Source organism: Leuresthes tenuis, unplaced genomic scaffold, assembly GCF_036924035.1.
Source record: "Leuresthes tenuis unplaced genomic scaffold, fLeuTen1.0.hap1 SCAF_23, whole genome shotgun sequence".
In the NCBI taxonomy this organism is placed as follows: Eukaryota; Metazoa; Chordata; class Actinopteri; order Atheriniformes; family Atherinopsidae; genus Leuresthes; species Leuresthes tenuis.
The window spans coordinates 20972870-20988938 of NW_027325377.1; the positions used below are offsets into that span (position 1 = coordinate 20972870).

General features: G+C 41.1%; 1 protein-coding gene across 1 annotated transcript in view; it reads left to right on the top strand.

The window, feature by feature from the left end:
• wnt5b (wingless-type MMTV integration site family, member 5b) overlaps positions 1-16069 on the top strand; it is an 85281-nt gene that overhangs the window by 58686 nt on the left and 10526 nt on the right. Inside the window, exons 3-5 of the mRNA XM_072377614.1 lie at positions 13351-13517; positions 14335-14422; positions 14691-14850. Coding sequence (XP_072233715.1) covers positions 13402-13517; positions 14335-14422; positions 14691-14850 — 364 coding nt within the window. The 5' untranslated portion in view covers positions 13351-13401. The remainder of the gene's footprint in view (positions 1-13350; positions 13518-14334; positions 14423-14690; positions 14851-16069) is intronic.

The window sequence follows — 16069 nt, forward strand, 5'->3', positions numbered from 1 at the left end:
TCTAAAGTCTTGTGCACCACCTCTTAAGTTTCAACTCGTCATGTGACCACACGTGTGTGCAGTTGTCTTTTTGTGCATGTGCTTATGTAACTTTACGTGTCTGCATTTGATGATTCATTGGAGGGCTCTAACTGGATAATTGCTCGCTTCGACAGCGAGCTTCATCTGCACCCGCAGCGACTGCTGGTTGCCAAGGTTACGTGGGCATGTGTCAACACGTCCCCCGAAGGTCGACACCTTACTGAATGGATATTACCGGGACTCTGTAGATTCTTTTTTATCTCTACTGCAAACACACAAAACATAAAGTATGCATGCCGACAACAGCATGTAAAAGAGAAAGCAGACAGAAACAGTGACCTGAGTGCCCCGAGTTTGCAACCACACATGCCTGCTCACTGTACACAATGAATCTTTAATGCTCCCTCAGGTGTTTCCTTGCTTCACCAGGGCTTCACCTATACCAAATTGAAACATGGTCTTTGTGTGTGTGTTTGGGTCTGTATGTGTGTGTGTGTTGACATATACTATGAGCCTACCCTCAAAGCTTATCAGCCTCTCTCATTATTAACTCTTTCACCATATCACATTTTATGTAATCCTGCTCTGCTGTAGTAAAAAAAACAGCCCAGTATCTGGAACAGCGTGATGTCGGTCCACAGGAAGCAATAATTCTACAATAAAGGCTGTAAATTGCAGCTGCATTTTTAAGGGTTTATTGGAGGTTCAACTAGTTACCCTGGCAACGCTAATGAATTGAAATTGGAGCTTTATAACACCTTATGGACATTGTCAGATTGTACATTTAATCCAAACCATGATCTTTTTCTCATACTTAAGTCTGAAAATCTTTATAAGAATATTAATTTCTGATAAATTAAATTCAAGAAGCACGCTTTGTGGGAGAAGGAAGCATAATATAATTTGGAAATTCAACTTCTCTCCAATTTAATTTGATTTAATTGAAAACATATTCATGATTAATCTTTATTAGTTGGCTATGGCCTCCTCTGCTAACTTAAAGCAAACTCATGGTTTCTGCATGTGCATTTCTGGTTTGTACAGATGACGAGAATTGTACTAGTTTGCACACAAAGCAGCCTGCATCTTCTAGCTCTGACAGCTGATTTTGTCATTTTATCAGAACCCTTGATATCACAAATCAGTGAAGAAGGGAAATTTGAAAGTCAGACTGTAATGTGACAGGTAGACATATTGAAATTGTGCATTTTTGTGTCAGTATCTGACATATTTCAAACCAAGCCGCAATATTTTTGTATACCTGATCAAGTAACTTCAGTTCTATAACGTAACTAAACAGCGACTGAAACAGCGTAGTGAGAAATAGCTCTACACTGGCAATCTAAACTCCAGCCTTACTTTTGTGAGTACCCTGACTTTCCCCTCCTCTTATCTGGCCACCTTATGAGCACTTTGTCATTCATCCATCAGTAAACTGTAAGGAATCACCTTTCTTATGCATTATGCTGTCAATATTGCTGAGACTGGTGTATGTTAAAGGATATCTTGACATCTTAGAGATGGCAGAGACCTTGATAAAACACCAAAATTTGATACATTGACTTTGAGAAAGTTTGAAAGCAATAGTTTTAGCAGAAAGTAGTGACTCTTTTTCTAATACTATTTGCATTCCTGTCTTGAGGACAGAATATTATCTAAATGATACTATAAATTGAACCACATTCTTGTTTGCATGCACAAACCGATCCTTTGGTTGTGGATGCATAGATGGAAACAATAAATTGGTCTTAAGCTGCTATGAGTATTGGCCAAAATTCCTTGGCTTCCAGTGCAGCCAGCTGATGTCAAGATACTGAATAGGAGAGATTCAGGCCAAGATCCTGTGTGTCACTGTTTGAAGACAGGCAAAAATATAAAAAAGCTACTGTACTTAAGAGCTAAGTTTTCAAAATCTAGACGTTATTTTTCATCAATCACACTCTAGTGATCACAGAGTCTAGTCACTGTGATCAGTTGATGATAGTTTCACTTTAAACAGATTACAAAAAGGAACCAAAAAAGCTAAAAAAAAAAAAAAACATCTTCCTATCTTTACACCTTTTGCTTATACAGATAACTGATAATGGAGATTAAAAGCAAATTGAAAGCAAAACTAATTCTCTAAAACATTATCATATCAGAAAGGACATGAACTTCTGTCTCCAGGGTGAAAGTCCCTTCATTAATCTTCCACCCCGACGCCCTATCTTCTTAACTTGAGTGTCATGTGGCCAATAGAGAACAGCAGATTAAAATGCATTATTAACATACAGTATAAAAACAATGTTGTGCATATTGTGTTTTTGACCAATGTAGCCATCACACATTTGGAATCCCAGGCCTGCGTCCACCATGTCACATAACACTGCTCTGCTTTCTCAGTATCCATTAGCATCAGACTGAAACACTCCGGGTTGCCTTTTTTTATTTAAATTTTTAAATTGTGTGGTCTTAGAAAAATACAGGATATATGGGGTAAGAGAGCAGAGACTTGACAGATGGTAAAGGTCCAAGCTTGGCCTGAAATCTAACCAAGGGTCCTCTGCCTGAGGGCATTTATGCCAATGTAGTACACATCCAAGCTCATGCAATGGCCAATGTGTCACAGGGTTACGGTGAAAAACACCTTATGCATATCTCTTTGTTGTGAGATGGTTACGGTAAAAAGTTATCGGACAGAAATTGTTGGTACAACAGCTGGTAGTTAGCAAGCCAGCTAGTTGAGCAGGATATTGTGATTAGCTAATGTTGTGCTTTTGTTTCCCTGGCTTGTTCCAAACAGCTCCACTAGCACACAAAATGCTTCAAGCACCAGCCTTCAAGTGTTTGCTTTCTGCGGAGACCAGGAGCGTACAAATACTGTTGCATTCGGAAATAAAACAATATAGTTATTTTGATGGGAATGACAAGCGTGGATATGTAGGAATACCATGATGTTGGCAAACAAAAGTATTTGATCGGACAAAAGACTCAAAAGGTTGTAGACACGTGAAAAAAGTTGGTCATTAAAATAAAGTAGTGAGAGGGAAAAGGAGATGATCTTGAATACAGAGGAGACACTAGGAGGTCACAGCCAGGAGATCCACGTCTCTCTCTTTCATCCCTCCTCATCTATCTTTTTGCTCTTTTTTGTTCACTTTTTCTTTTCTCTTTCTGACAGCTCGTCTGTGCTCCCGTCTCGCCACAGTGCCTCAAAGGCTGCGTTTGTGCGTACATCTATGTGTGTGTCAGGCGCTGCAGCCATCCTCCCATTTTTTGCACCACACAAGCTGCTTAGGTGTGTGTTTGTGTGTGTCCTCAACAATGCTTCCCATTTCTGCCAGCTCTGCAGTCTGACATAGTAGATTTTTCAGCCCCGTGCTCTCTCTCCCTCAGTACTCAGCATTTTGGCATTTTCTCAATGCACTCTGTCATCTGTTGGCATGAAAAGGCTGCATATTGTTGTGTGCGTGTGTTTGTGTGTATTTGTGTGTTTGCTAGTCTGGCTGGGATTTACTCTATTTCCCTGTTTGTGTGTGGAGACAGAAAGGTGGTAAACAGCTAATTTTTAGTTTAGGAAATCATGCTTGGCAGGTCTATGATACGGACTTAAACATGTCAGTAGCAGAGTGGTAGGGAAGCTCTTTGTAAGTGAGTTTTTTGTGGGTGTGACACAACAACTGAGACTTCTTCCAAGACAAATCGTAATCCATGGATTTACCGGCATCTGTTCAGTGTATTTTCACTCTTTTGAGGCTCGCTCGTGTCATAAACCCCCAGGACTTACACAGGAGATGACATAGATAGACACATTGTCTTAAGGCTGTACTGCTTTGTGTGCTTTTGGCAAATACCACAGAGGCAGTTGATGCTCTAAAAGGCCTAACTGGATTCAGCCAAAAACCTACAACTAAGTTGCTAAGACCAAAACAAATCTGAGTCTAAATACATTCTGAGCTTTCAGGCTGAGCTTTCAACCAATAAAACATAAATATAAACATTAAGCACAAAAGTCAATCACTAACAGAGGCTGAATGTGTTGCCAAACATATTTTTTCACTCACCAGCAACACTAAACGTCAGAGATTTAAAAAAAAAAAAAAGTCCCATCTCTTCCACAACATCCAGATTGTGTGTTTATTTATAACCAATCCACAACAATTTATAGTTGAAGTATAGTTGAATATAGCATATTGTTAGTCTGTTAAGTTAGATATCAAAGTGATATTGATACAGATGAAAAACAGAACTGAAAATCATCAATGTTGGAAAGTATTCTGCAGCACAAACCAAGCAAGTCTCCATGAGGTTCAGATTCAGGGTGAATGTTAGCTTATGCCGTGTCCTATAAAGGGTTGGACACATGACTGTATGTGTCTTTTCCAACATGACACTGTGCAAAGCTTCAAAGAGATTTGTAGGCCACACGAATCCGTTCAGTGATAAGCCATAAATCAGGCCAAACCAGCCGAGACTCGCACCATTTCATCCCCAGATGAACATGTGTGTCTATTTTCATAAATTTGTGTGTGCAGATTTTTGACTGCTTTGATATTAGATTATTTGCCATTTCTACTTCCCCAGAGGATGGAGGAGTTGATTCTGACATTTATTTGCATCCTGAAGGAATGTGTAAGAGGATGAGTGGTTAGTGGGGCAGGGAGCAAAAGTATGTCTTTGCATGACCACACACATGTCTTTTTTTATGTGCGAGCACGCTGTTTAGACACGTTTGTGTGGGTGTGTGTGCTCATTTCTCCCGGGAAGGGACCAGGAGACCAATGTAGTTTGGAATTTCAGGGTATGGGGAAATCAGAGGATGTGACCTAGCCACAGTTGCTTCTCCCTGGGCTTCCCAATCAGGAATTTAGCATCTCACAGGATTCCAGTACAATGCCAAACAAGGCCAACAAGTACTTTCTCAGTTGTGCTGCTTCCTCTGAGATATCAAACACTGCTAGTCTGGATTGATTTATTAGTGTTTATTTCAGGATCTTAAAATTGATGCATTTTGTTTCGACAGAAATGAGTTTACAACTTGTGGTATGGCTCACTGCAATTAGATGAAAGCAGCTTTTTGAACATGTTGCTTCAAAAGTTGAGATTAAAACTTTGTTGTTAAACTCGATAAATATCAGCTAACAAAACAAAAAACTCAAAAGGGACTCAAAGGTTGCATTTGATACATTTTCAAGGTTTACGTGTATATCTATGATGAAATGAGGCACAGTAATAAAAGAAAAGAGGTGCTTAAACTCCACATGAGGCAGCGACTCTCTTACACTCAGAGTTGGCATCCACCCTTTTCCAATTGAGGGCCATGGCCTCAGACTTGGAAGTGCTAGTGCTCATCCTAGCCTCTTCACGCTCTTCTGCAAAATGTCTCAGTGCCTGCTGGAGGTCTCCGCTCAGTGAACCCAGAATCACATAATCTGCAAAGATGCAATCCTAAACTGACTAAACTGGAAACTCTCTTTTGGCTGCACCTAAAAATTCTGTCCGTAAAGCTTATGAACAGAATCAGTGACAAATGAAAGTCATGGCCCCAACATGCACAAGAAACAAGTCTAACCTACTGCCGCCAATGTGAACCAAGCTCTCGCCCTGGTTGTACTGAGACCATATGGCCCATAGCAAAGGGTCATAAACTGCATACTTCAACAGAGCTGAGGTGTTTACAGGTCACTCCTCACATTGGACTGAGCTGTTGATTTTTGCATGTTCGCTTTGTGTTATAGTTACTTCCTGTTTTATTTTGTTAAACACTTCTCTTGTGAGTGTCTGTTGGTTTCACTTCTGCCCTCTTGAATTTTACTCATCTATTGGTCCCCAACACGCTTTTTTCAGGGGAGATACTCACTGCTGAAAATGCACTAGCGTATTAATGATGGCCCGGCTGTTGTTCATGCTGGCATGCTACTCTTTTTTCCTGGTACACTAAAGGGAATTGAGCCATCGTTAATGTTATTAGTTCCACCTGTGCTTACAGTATACTGCTGTCTGCTGTGACAAGGTCTATTAGTTCTCACCTCTCTGTTTTCTCAGTTTGTTTGCTGTGTTCACTAGAAGTGGGTCCTGTTGTGCCCTGTCTTTTCCTTTGTTTCCCCTGCATTATTTTCAGTTCCCCTTTTTGGACTAGTCCTTGTCTTCTGTCGAACTTGTTCGATTTTCTTGGACTTTTATTAACTGTGTTCTCCAACCACTTTCAGTTATCGTTTTCGTTCCTCTTTTACCACCTTCCCAATATGTTTTAACTTGTTCATACTTTGTGTCTGCCTGGCACTCTGTATTTGGGCTCTCTCTCTTGAATTTTACTTCATGTAAAATGAAAAATGGCAACTTCAGCAAGAAGTGGAGCTCAAAAGCAGGCAGAGCAACAGCAAAACTAAAGTAATCTTCTATGTGTCCTTATAGACCTACTCTGAGTTATACTAAAGGTGTCAGAAAAGGCAAATCTCCTTTCACAGACTTTGTAGCACAAACAGCGACGTGGTAAAGAGAGAACTTGAGCTTGGCTCTGCCACTTGCCCGTCAAGTTTTATAGTACTATTCTCCAATCCTCCCAACCACCAAATATGGACTTTTTCGCCTGCAAAATGTGAAGCAACGGTCAGTCCATGACTATCCTACAATGCTGTAACACTGTGTTACTCTATGGAGTTATTTTTGTGTTCAGTGGACATAAATCTATGGAGTGTTTTATCTTTTGCCCTGAAACTGGGTTTGTTGCTGCAAATGGACACCAGACAATACCAAAAAAAAATTTTTTGTATAAGCAATAAAAGCAGAGAATGAAAATGGTTCTAAGTGGGTTGATAAAGGTAATATGAGAACAACTTTGTATGGGGTTCTGGATAAAGAGTTGGAGAAAGGATGAAAAAGACTGCATTAGATAGGTGCAAATATATAACCAATATAGATATGAGCAAAGATGATGAGTATCAGACTGACAGAGATATGGAAAAGATAAACTGAAAGAGGAAATAAAAAAATAGCTCTGTAGTGGAGTGACAGAACAAAGCAGAAGGATGCAGAGAAACAGATGGTGACACAAAGCAGGGAGAAGTGTGAGAACAAGTGAAAAAGAGACATAGAAAGCTGAAGTATAGCAGAGATATATTTAGATGGAAAGAGGGAGAGAGTTTTAGCCTTCCAGCTAGAGGTATGACTCATCTTCTGCCAGCTGACAGAAGGATGGATGGAGACAAGGAGGGGGAGATGGACAGAGTCAGGCAGAGGGAGAAGGAGGAGAAGGGAGGGCAGGCATGGCAAAGTCAAGAGACAGAAAGTGAGGAAGGGGGACAGGGGAGACGGAGGGTGGAAAGGAGTGATGGAGGGTGAAAAGCAGAATAATGGAGCATGGTTTTCCATGAGCTATCGTGCGTGCAGCCACACATGTATACAGAAAAAAAAACAAAGAGACAGATTTAAAGCCCAAGGCCTCTCCAATACTGCTTCCAACTCCCACTGCACGTCCCTTAGGGTGTGTGAGGGAAAGAGGACGATGTAAGAAGCGAGTTTCCCCGCAGCCAGCTGCATTTGGCAGTTAGTTGATGCGCATGTGTGCGTGTTTTTGAAAATGAATTGAATTGAATACAGAGTTAAAGGGAGAAAGAGAGAGACATGGTGGTGTGATGATTGTAAGTGAAGTGGGTGGCTCCAAATGTCATACATCTGTGGTTAAATTTAGGCTTTTACTTCTTTAGATTTACAAATGTATCCATGTTGTGTTAGTTCCACTTGTTCCACCAGCAGTGAACCAGTGTGACATAAATACCTCAGAGGGTGTCCTACATTATCTGACACCAGGATGCTGGTTTCTGGGGATTTCTTGTTCTGCATCCCCTCGAACTGGGATCTGGGGGTCAAAGCCTCTGGCTCTTGATCATGTTCCTTGAGTCAAAGGGGAATATCACTGGCCTGGGGGGCATGTTCCCAGTCTTTAGCTATGTTTTGGTAGATGAAAGAGTAGATTTAATTAATGAAAACATCCACCTAAATGCCATGATCTGAGGTAAAGAGATAATCTATGCTGGGGTATAACTAAGTTTACTTATTCAAGCTCTTTCATTATTATCAAATTTGAGATATTTGCACTTGAGTGGGTATATTTAATTATATATATGGTACCTCTACAGCTTACCATTACAAAAGCAAATATTGTAAAATATTTTCCTGAAAGCTGATGTCAGTATAATTTTTGCTAGTCCAGGTTCATGAAAAGTGCTTGATGAGCTCTTTGATGGGTGGCATACTGTCATATTTTAAAATCCTCAAAAGGATATGATATAGGTTTTGACAGCTCTGCAGTTCACATGATGAATTGGATCAGTAGAACACTTATGAAACATAATTGTATGATAATTGAACAATAATCCAAAAAAGTTGGGATAGAAGCAAGACTGGAAAGGTTGTGTCATGCTGAAACAACACTTGATTGGAACATCTCACAGCTTATTAGATTAATTGTCAACAGTTCAGTAACATGGTTGGGATAAAAAGAGCATCAAAGAAAGGCTGAGTTTTTCAGAAGTGAAGGAGGAAAAGATAGAAAACAACTCTGCGATCTTAGAATAATATTTCTTGGTGTAAAATTGCAAAGAATTTTGGATTTCTTTATACTGTTAAAAATTTCAGAAAAAAATGGAGGAATCTTTTAAATATACTTGGTTGAAAAGTTATATTTAATGGCCCTCAGGCAAGATTGCATTAAAAACCGATATACCTCTGATGTGAAAGTGGTGGACTGTCCTGTGAGCCAATTAATCAACACTTGAAATTTGTTTTTGGGGCAATTTTTTAAAATCAAATCTAAAGTTTAATATATTATGAAGTACAGCAGCCCAACTTTTTGGAAACAAAGTCATGAAACAAGATAGGCTAGTTAACTTTTTAGTTTTGTCAGTATACTTTCGCATCAGTGACATTTAAATGACTTTGTAATCACTTTTGCGTGTGACAGAGCATTAAATCTTAAAACATTTAGACTTTTGTTTCAGAAAAAGATCTGAATACTTTCTCACGTACTGAAGGAGTCAGATTGATGATGTTTTTACTTATCTCGACAGGATACGCTGTCTCATCTTTAGGTGGCTGAGATTCACCCTCCTTCAGCTCTAGACGAAGGACTTAGACACCACATCCTTTGTTGATTGTGCCACAGCTAACATTCTTACTAAGATAAGCTAATCAAATATTTTATATGGGTGATATGGGTTTTATTCTGCTCAACCTTCATCGTTTTAACTAGATAGAAAGCAATTCACAGGTGACAGTGATTTTCCAAAATTAATTTTTTACATTACAGCACAAGCAGCTTCCAGGGGATCAGCTCAGACTGCATCAGCCAACCACGGCTGGTTTCTCTGCAGGAGGAAGCTGGCTGGTTCACTTGCTCAAGTCTGGCACTGGAGGCAATAAAAGTGAGACTGGTGTTAATCCAGAGAAGAGCTCCCGACTTTCTCAGGCATTGCTCCCTGTTGCATGGCTATTGCTCATATCCTCCAGGGACGTGCCTCCCCTCCAACCCTCTCTGCCTCTCCCTGTATCCTTTACTTGGACACTCCCTTCCTCTTTCACCCTCCTTTTTTCCCCTCCCACTTATTTCTTCATCTCACTCTCTCACTCTGTCCAACTTGTGCCTCTTTACCCTCACCCCACCCTGCTTCTTTTTACCCTCTTTCCTTTGGCTGCTCTGAGTACTGTGGCTAAACTGCTCCTCCTTGTGTCTCAATAGGGATATCACAATTTGACATAAGTATTTTCTAATATATGATTTTTTTTTTTTTCTTTCATTTTGATATTTTTCTATTCTTTCCATGAATTTGATGAAATAGTTTTTAAGTAAAGTGGGCCGCATGGGGGTGTGGAGGTTAGCACTGTCATCTCACAGGAAGATAGTTCCTGGTTCGAATCCCGGCTGTGAGCCTCTCTGTGTGGAGTTTGCATCTCTTGTATTTTAGAAACTCTAGATTAGGTTGTAGGCCTGTTTTCTTAAGTTCCAGAGTAATCTAATTAATATATTTCACACAATTTTCTTTAGATAAAGGTTCAAACATTAACAGTATAAGCAAGACTTCAGATATCAACAGAACACATGCAGGTGTTTTCTCATGGTTTAATTGTCTTTTAGGAGTCTGTAGAATCTCTTGAAGCAAATGCCGTGCAGCAAGTGGCAGTAGGTGGAGCTGCAGTGTCAGTTGTAGACTGTGAATTGAACAACAGGGCTGCTGCTGACTGGTTTGTCATCCTGAGTCAGTCCTGCTCACCAGCCTCTCATTGTGATGCATAGTTGCATTGTGACAACAAATTCACGAAGGTTCAACTAAACTAGTGAAAATATTAAAATTGGCTTTATCAAAGCCTGGAAGGATAACAATGAATGATCATATTTTAGGAATGAATTAGATTAAATGTAGATCTTGAATGATTGGAAGTGAGTTGAATTAGATTATCAGTGAAACCAGATAGGAGAAAATCAACAGTAAAACTCAATGTCAATGTCAATGAACATTTTCAGACACACACAAAAAAGAGAAATCAAGCTATTGAGACTAAGCAGTCATGTAGCCTTAAGAAAATCCTGTTTCAGTTTCTTAGGGAGCACAAAGATCAGTCTCTGGAGCTGTGGAAAAAGGTCATGTGGCCTGATGAGTCCAGATTTACCCTGTTACAAAGTCATCAGGGTAGATGCCATTAAAGATCCCATGCTGCAGCCCTCTTGCCCAAGAGTTTTACATTCCTGATGGCACAAGCATCTCCCATAATGACAACAGCAGACTTCGTCATGCTCTAAATGTGAAAGAGTGGTTCAGGCAGCATGAGACATAATTTTCACACATGGTTTGGCCACAACCTTAACCACACTGAGATTCTTCGTGATCTTGGTGAAAAATGAATGCTTGGAAAATCATTTTTGTGACATTGCCTGAGCTCATCAAAAAAACGAAGCTGCACATTTGTAGGGTACTCAAAGCTTAACAAGAGTTTTTCTCAAGACAGCGTACAATATTATTATCAATGTGATGTCAGATATACTAATTAATTGCATTTGTGTTCTTAGATACTCTCTATCCCAAAACCCTCATACCCCGCTGTTGCTCCCTGCAATTTAGCTGAAAGAGACAACAAATTAAGCCATAAAATTGGATCAAATTAAAACTAATGTCAACACAACACTGGGATCTTTGTATCTATTTTAAAATTATGACAAAATTAAAAAAGGGGCTTTCTAAATCAGTCTAGGCAGCTTTGCTTTTATGTCACAACCATGAGCATGTATTTAAAAAGCTATGGAGGCCTAATGTTAAACTAACTGTCACATCAGAGCAATCCCTGCAGGAACCTAATGTTTTCTTTAAAAATGTGTGGGAGAGATGTGAGGCACTCGATCAATGTGTGTGTATTTATGCAGAAGGGGGCGCTGTTGTCCCAGTGATCACGTCAGTGTCCACATACATTGAACTAACTTCTCTCCTCGAAACTGCTTTGTCAAGTGGAAAAAAAAAAGAACCGGCCACCTCAAGCAGCAAGAAAATGGTTATTAGTTTAACGCATGAACACGTTTGGGAGCTAATCACGTCCCTCGCCCCCCAAACAAATGTGTATTAACATGTCGTTGTTTGTTCACTGGCTCAGCCTGACTTTGACCTACGAATACAAAACTCAGCAGAATACCAAAACACGCGTCTGTGGTGGGGGCCCCCAGAGAGGTGAGAGGTGCCGGTCCATTATCATGCAGACACGAGTGACGTCAGACTTTCTGCTGCTGCCCCTCTGTTGAACACCCATATAAATCATATGAGATGAATACACGAATCTTCGAGAAAAGATTAAAACCGTAACTGAACATGTTAAAACTGGCGCTCTTCATTCCACTTTGAATTTTTACGCATGAATGAGGTGGATAAGTAAAAGCTAAATGATGGGGGTTTTATCAGCTGTAAACGTCTTATGTGTCATCCAGCGCGCACTTACTGCATCCAGACTTGAACTACTTCCTTGGTTCTTTTCTTTTCTTTTCTTGCCTCGTTATTGAGCGAAAACTCCCCACGGAAACCCATCACTTTTGCTGGTGCTTTATAAGTGTTTTAACAATATTCTCTAGATTTAGGGGGGCCCACTCAAGTCCTCCTGTTGCCCACCTTTGGTTGTGGACGCAGTCTTTAGAAAGGCACTGAATCAGATCAAAGAGCTCCTCTGCAGGTTCACCGCCCACAGACCCGGCCGCAGTTTGTCTTTCAGACCGGGTTATGAATTGAGGAGAGCTCGCTTCAACACGCCTTTTCTTTACCGCAGGACTTTTCAGGACTCCTGAACGTCTAGGACTATGTGTGGATGTGTGTCTAAATATGTGTGTGGTGGGTTGCCTTTTATTTTCGCGCACCAAAGAAGGGAGGATTAGGCGATTTCGAAGCACTCTCCTTTTATCCAAACAAATCATTCACTTCAGCTAATAAAAGGAATCTGACCTACGTGAACTTTTTTTAAAGGTTGATTGAGGTTTTGGAAATGTTCCACCCCCATCACTCATTCATTTAACACCTTATCCAGTCATTAGGAGTGTTTTATTCCTCTATCGGAATTATTATTATAATGATTGTGAACACTAACTTTTGGTTTTAAGAAGCAGCGCCTAAAAGTGCCATGAGAGTGAACTGGTGCGAGCATCACAGGTGCTTGCGGTCTGGTTCTGCTCGCGCGCAGACACGCTTGCACAACCTATAGAAGGACAGACTGAGGGGCGGTTCCGAGGTGAAGTGGGGGTGCGAAGAAGAGGAGGAGTGTAAACTTAAGGCAGAGAGGAGAGATAGTGGTGTTAGAGCTGCCGTGAGGGGACAGGAAGGGCATGGAACAGTCGCTCTGCTGCTTAATTAGTGTTTTCATCTCTTTATAAATCTCTCCTCAACACAGTAGCTGGACTGTACTTTTCACATGGTTGCTTCCTTACATTTTGTGTACGAGACAGGAAAAGTTGGAGAAGTAGCTTTTGCGTAAAATCCTAATTAAACCAAACCATTTTACGCACAAGTTTTTGGTGGAATTTTGGCGCATAAACTGGATTTTCTCATCTTTTTCTGGGCATGTTGGTGAGATTGGAGATGGATAACGTCTAAAAGGACACACTCTCTTTCTTATCTTGTGATTTTACTTTTAAATCACTTTTAACGTGGAGAAACAAGAGGGCTCAGTAGGAGAAGAGTGTAGTGTTAAATTAATAAGAAGAAGTTTTTTTTTTTTAAAGGCTCGAGTTGCTGGACTTTCAGGGTTTACAGTCGGGCCCTAAAAAAAAAATAAAAAAAGACGGGTCAGGACGCCTCCTGATTTTTTTTTTTCCCCAAATCTTAACAGCAGAGCTCTTTCTCCAGCACTGGCTGAGTGGCGGTGACGCGGCGGACAGTCATGGACAACAGGCCCGTCCCGAGAAGACGAACCGGTGCCGTCCGACATCTGCTGCTGGCGGCCGCCTTCCTCGCTTGCAGCTCCCAGCTTCTGGAGGTGGATGCAAACTCATGGTGGTAAGTGCCTGACTGATCGCTTGAGGTGCACAAGATTTGAAAGATATGCTCAGAGATGTGGTGAATTACAACCCCAATTTGGTGATTTCAAAGACAGTAAATAGGAACCGTTTGTTCGAATGTTGCTGCTTTGCGCACATTTTGCATGTTAAATTCATCCATCTAACCCATAACTTTTTTCTTTCCTCTGACAAGAAGACAAATGGGAAATAATTGAAAAGTGCCTTCAGTCTGTGTTGCTTCTTTCTTCAGTGTGTGTGTGTGTGTGTTTTGGGGGTTACTTTTGCGTGGTGATGTTTTGGGTGTGTGGGGCACTAGCAATGAATGAAACAAATGTGAAGCCCCTGTCACAATATTTATTCTGGCTGAGCCCCAAATGGCATTGCATGGCTGGTTGCTGCTGTGCCTGTAGGGCCTTTAATTAGCCACACTTGTTCTTGACTTATAAAAAGGACCGTGTGCAGCTCAGTTGAGGCACAGTGGAGGGTGCATAATGGTCTGTGGAATGATGCTGCTGCAAGTAGTTCATCTGTCTGCCAGGATCTGCCAAATGAATTTATATCAAACTGACATATTTCCAGAGGGTTGGGTATGTTTTGGGGGTGATCTAAAGAAGGATAGTAAAGAAGCCATAAAGATAGTGGCTGCAGTGATGTGCACCACAGGAGTCTATTTATCTGCATTTTATAGGCCACTTGTCCCAATAAAACCTGTGTCTGAGTTTTGCCCTGTGCTGAGCTGACCTTAGATCACAGATAGTCATTGTCTCTGCATGGTTCATTGTCTTTGAGGGCTGAATATGACCTCTGTCTTTCAGGTCTTTAGGTCTGACCCCAATCCAGCGCCCAGAGATGTACATTATCGGAGCTCAACCTCTCTGCAGCCAACTATCTGGACTCTCTCAGGTACGTTACTGCCGGAATCACACAGGCTGCTTTTGAAATACTGTTTCAAATGAGAGTTGAAATCTGCTCGAGGGAGAACTTTTGCATGCTATGGCTCTAAAACATCGCCACTGGTTAAGAGTTCTTGCATTGTACCCTCATCTTCCCTGACTGACGGACCTGGTTATATAAAGTGAGAATCTCCCTGGCGGGACCACCAAAGTCCCAAACTATTAACCAACTAATCTCTGCTAATCTTTCCTTTCCGCTGCTGCTGTGCAACCTGCAGGGTCAGAGGAAGTTGTGCCAGCTGTACCAGGATCACATGACCTACATTGGTGACGGAGCCAAGACAGGCATCAAGGAGTGCCAGTACCAGTTCAGACAGAGGAGGTGGAACTGCAGCACTGTGGACAACACATCCGTGTTTGGACGGGTCATGCAGATTGGTGAGTTTATTGCTGGATTACAGCTAAATTGTTTTAAAAAAGCATGAGAACATTGTTGTTGTCGGTCAAACTGAATATACATATATTTATTATGAGTTTTATTATGAGATTGCTTATTTTATAAAACAAAATAAGCAATAACAGAATGGGGGTTTTTCCTAAAGTCTCCCAAATCAGCTGCAGCATTTATTAGAGGGTGGCAGCAGCTGCACCGATTGTTTATATTGGCTGTTGCTTATCAGCGCAATAAAATACGCAGTGTCTGCTTTAGGCAGGTTGTGTAAATCAGATTGCATGAATTCTCCATTCTCTGGCTTGAAAATTAATATAGTTGAGGACACTTAAGAATAGATGAACAGCCTGCACAGCTATAAGGAAAATGTTGATCCAGATTATATAATTTATGTATATTTTCTCATGATGTACCAACCCAGGTAGCTGAAATGCTACCCACTGTCAATGCTGATCCTCAGCTGTCTCGATTGAGCCGGTTACCTGGGTGTCTGTCACAATGTGGAGGGTGGGTGGGGGTGACACATTTTTGAATGGATTTCTCTTGACCTTTTGACGTGGGCCTCAGAATAACATCTCAAAGCCTGTAATGACCCACACTTTCATGATGACAGGGAAATTTTCTTTTAAAAAGCTATGCTAAATAAGATATTAGTGGAATATTATCAAGAAAAGTTGGGTTGATTCAGGAACAGGTTCAGAAGATTTAAGAGGCTCGTTTTCCCACTTTGCGCAAGCGCACTAAAACGAATATTTTATTTAAGAATGGCACGCGTAAAAACGCATTAGGCAAATAGCTAAAAAGGGTACAAAACGCGTATTATGTAAGTCCAGTATTTTAATAAAAATCATCCGGGAGGACAGATCCATGATCAGTATCATCCGCGGATAATTCCCAGCAGGCGACGTGGGAAACGTCTCATCAACAAGTAAGTGTCAAATCCGCTGCAGGCAGTCAGACGAGGTGTTTGCTGTCCCCTCTCTGTCTCCGTCCTTTCTGCCTATCCTCTCTATTGACAGTCGGCTCCTTCTGCAGGTTTATATGGAGGTGTTAGTCGGTCCATTGTCCCGCGGCTCTTCTTTTGAAATGCGCTGATGAGCTGGCAGCGAGCCGGCAGATCCGGACCTGCTATTTGAAGTCGAGACTGCGCACTCTCGTAAAACTGACCGGGGGAAACCGTCTCTAAAAGCTCAATGAATGGCTCAT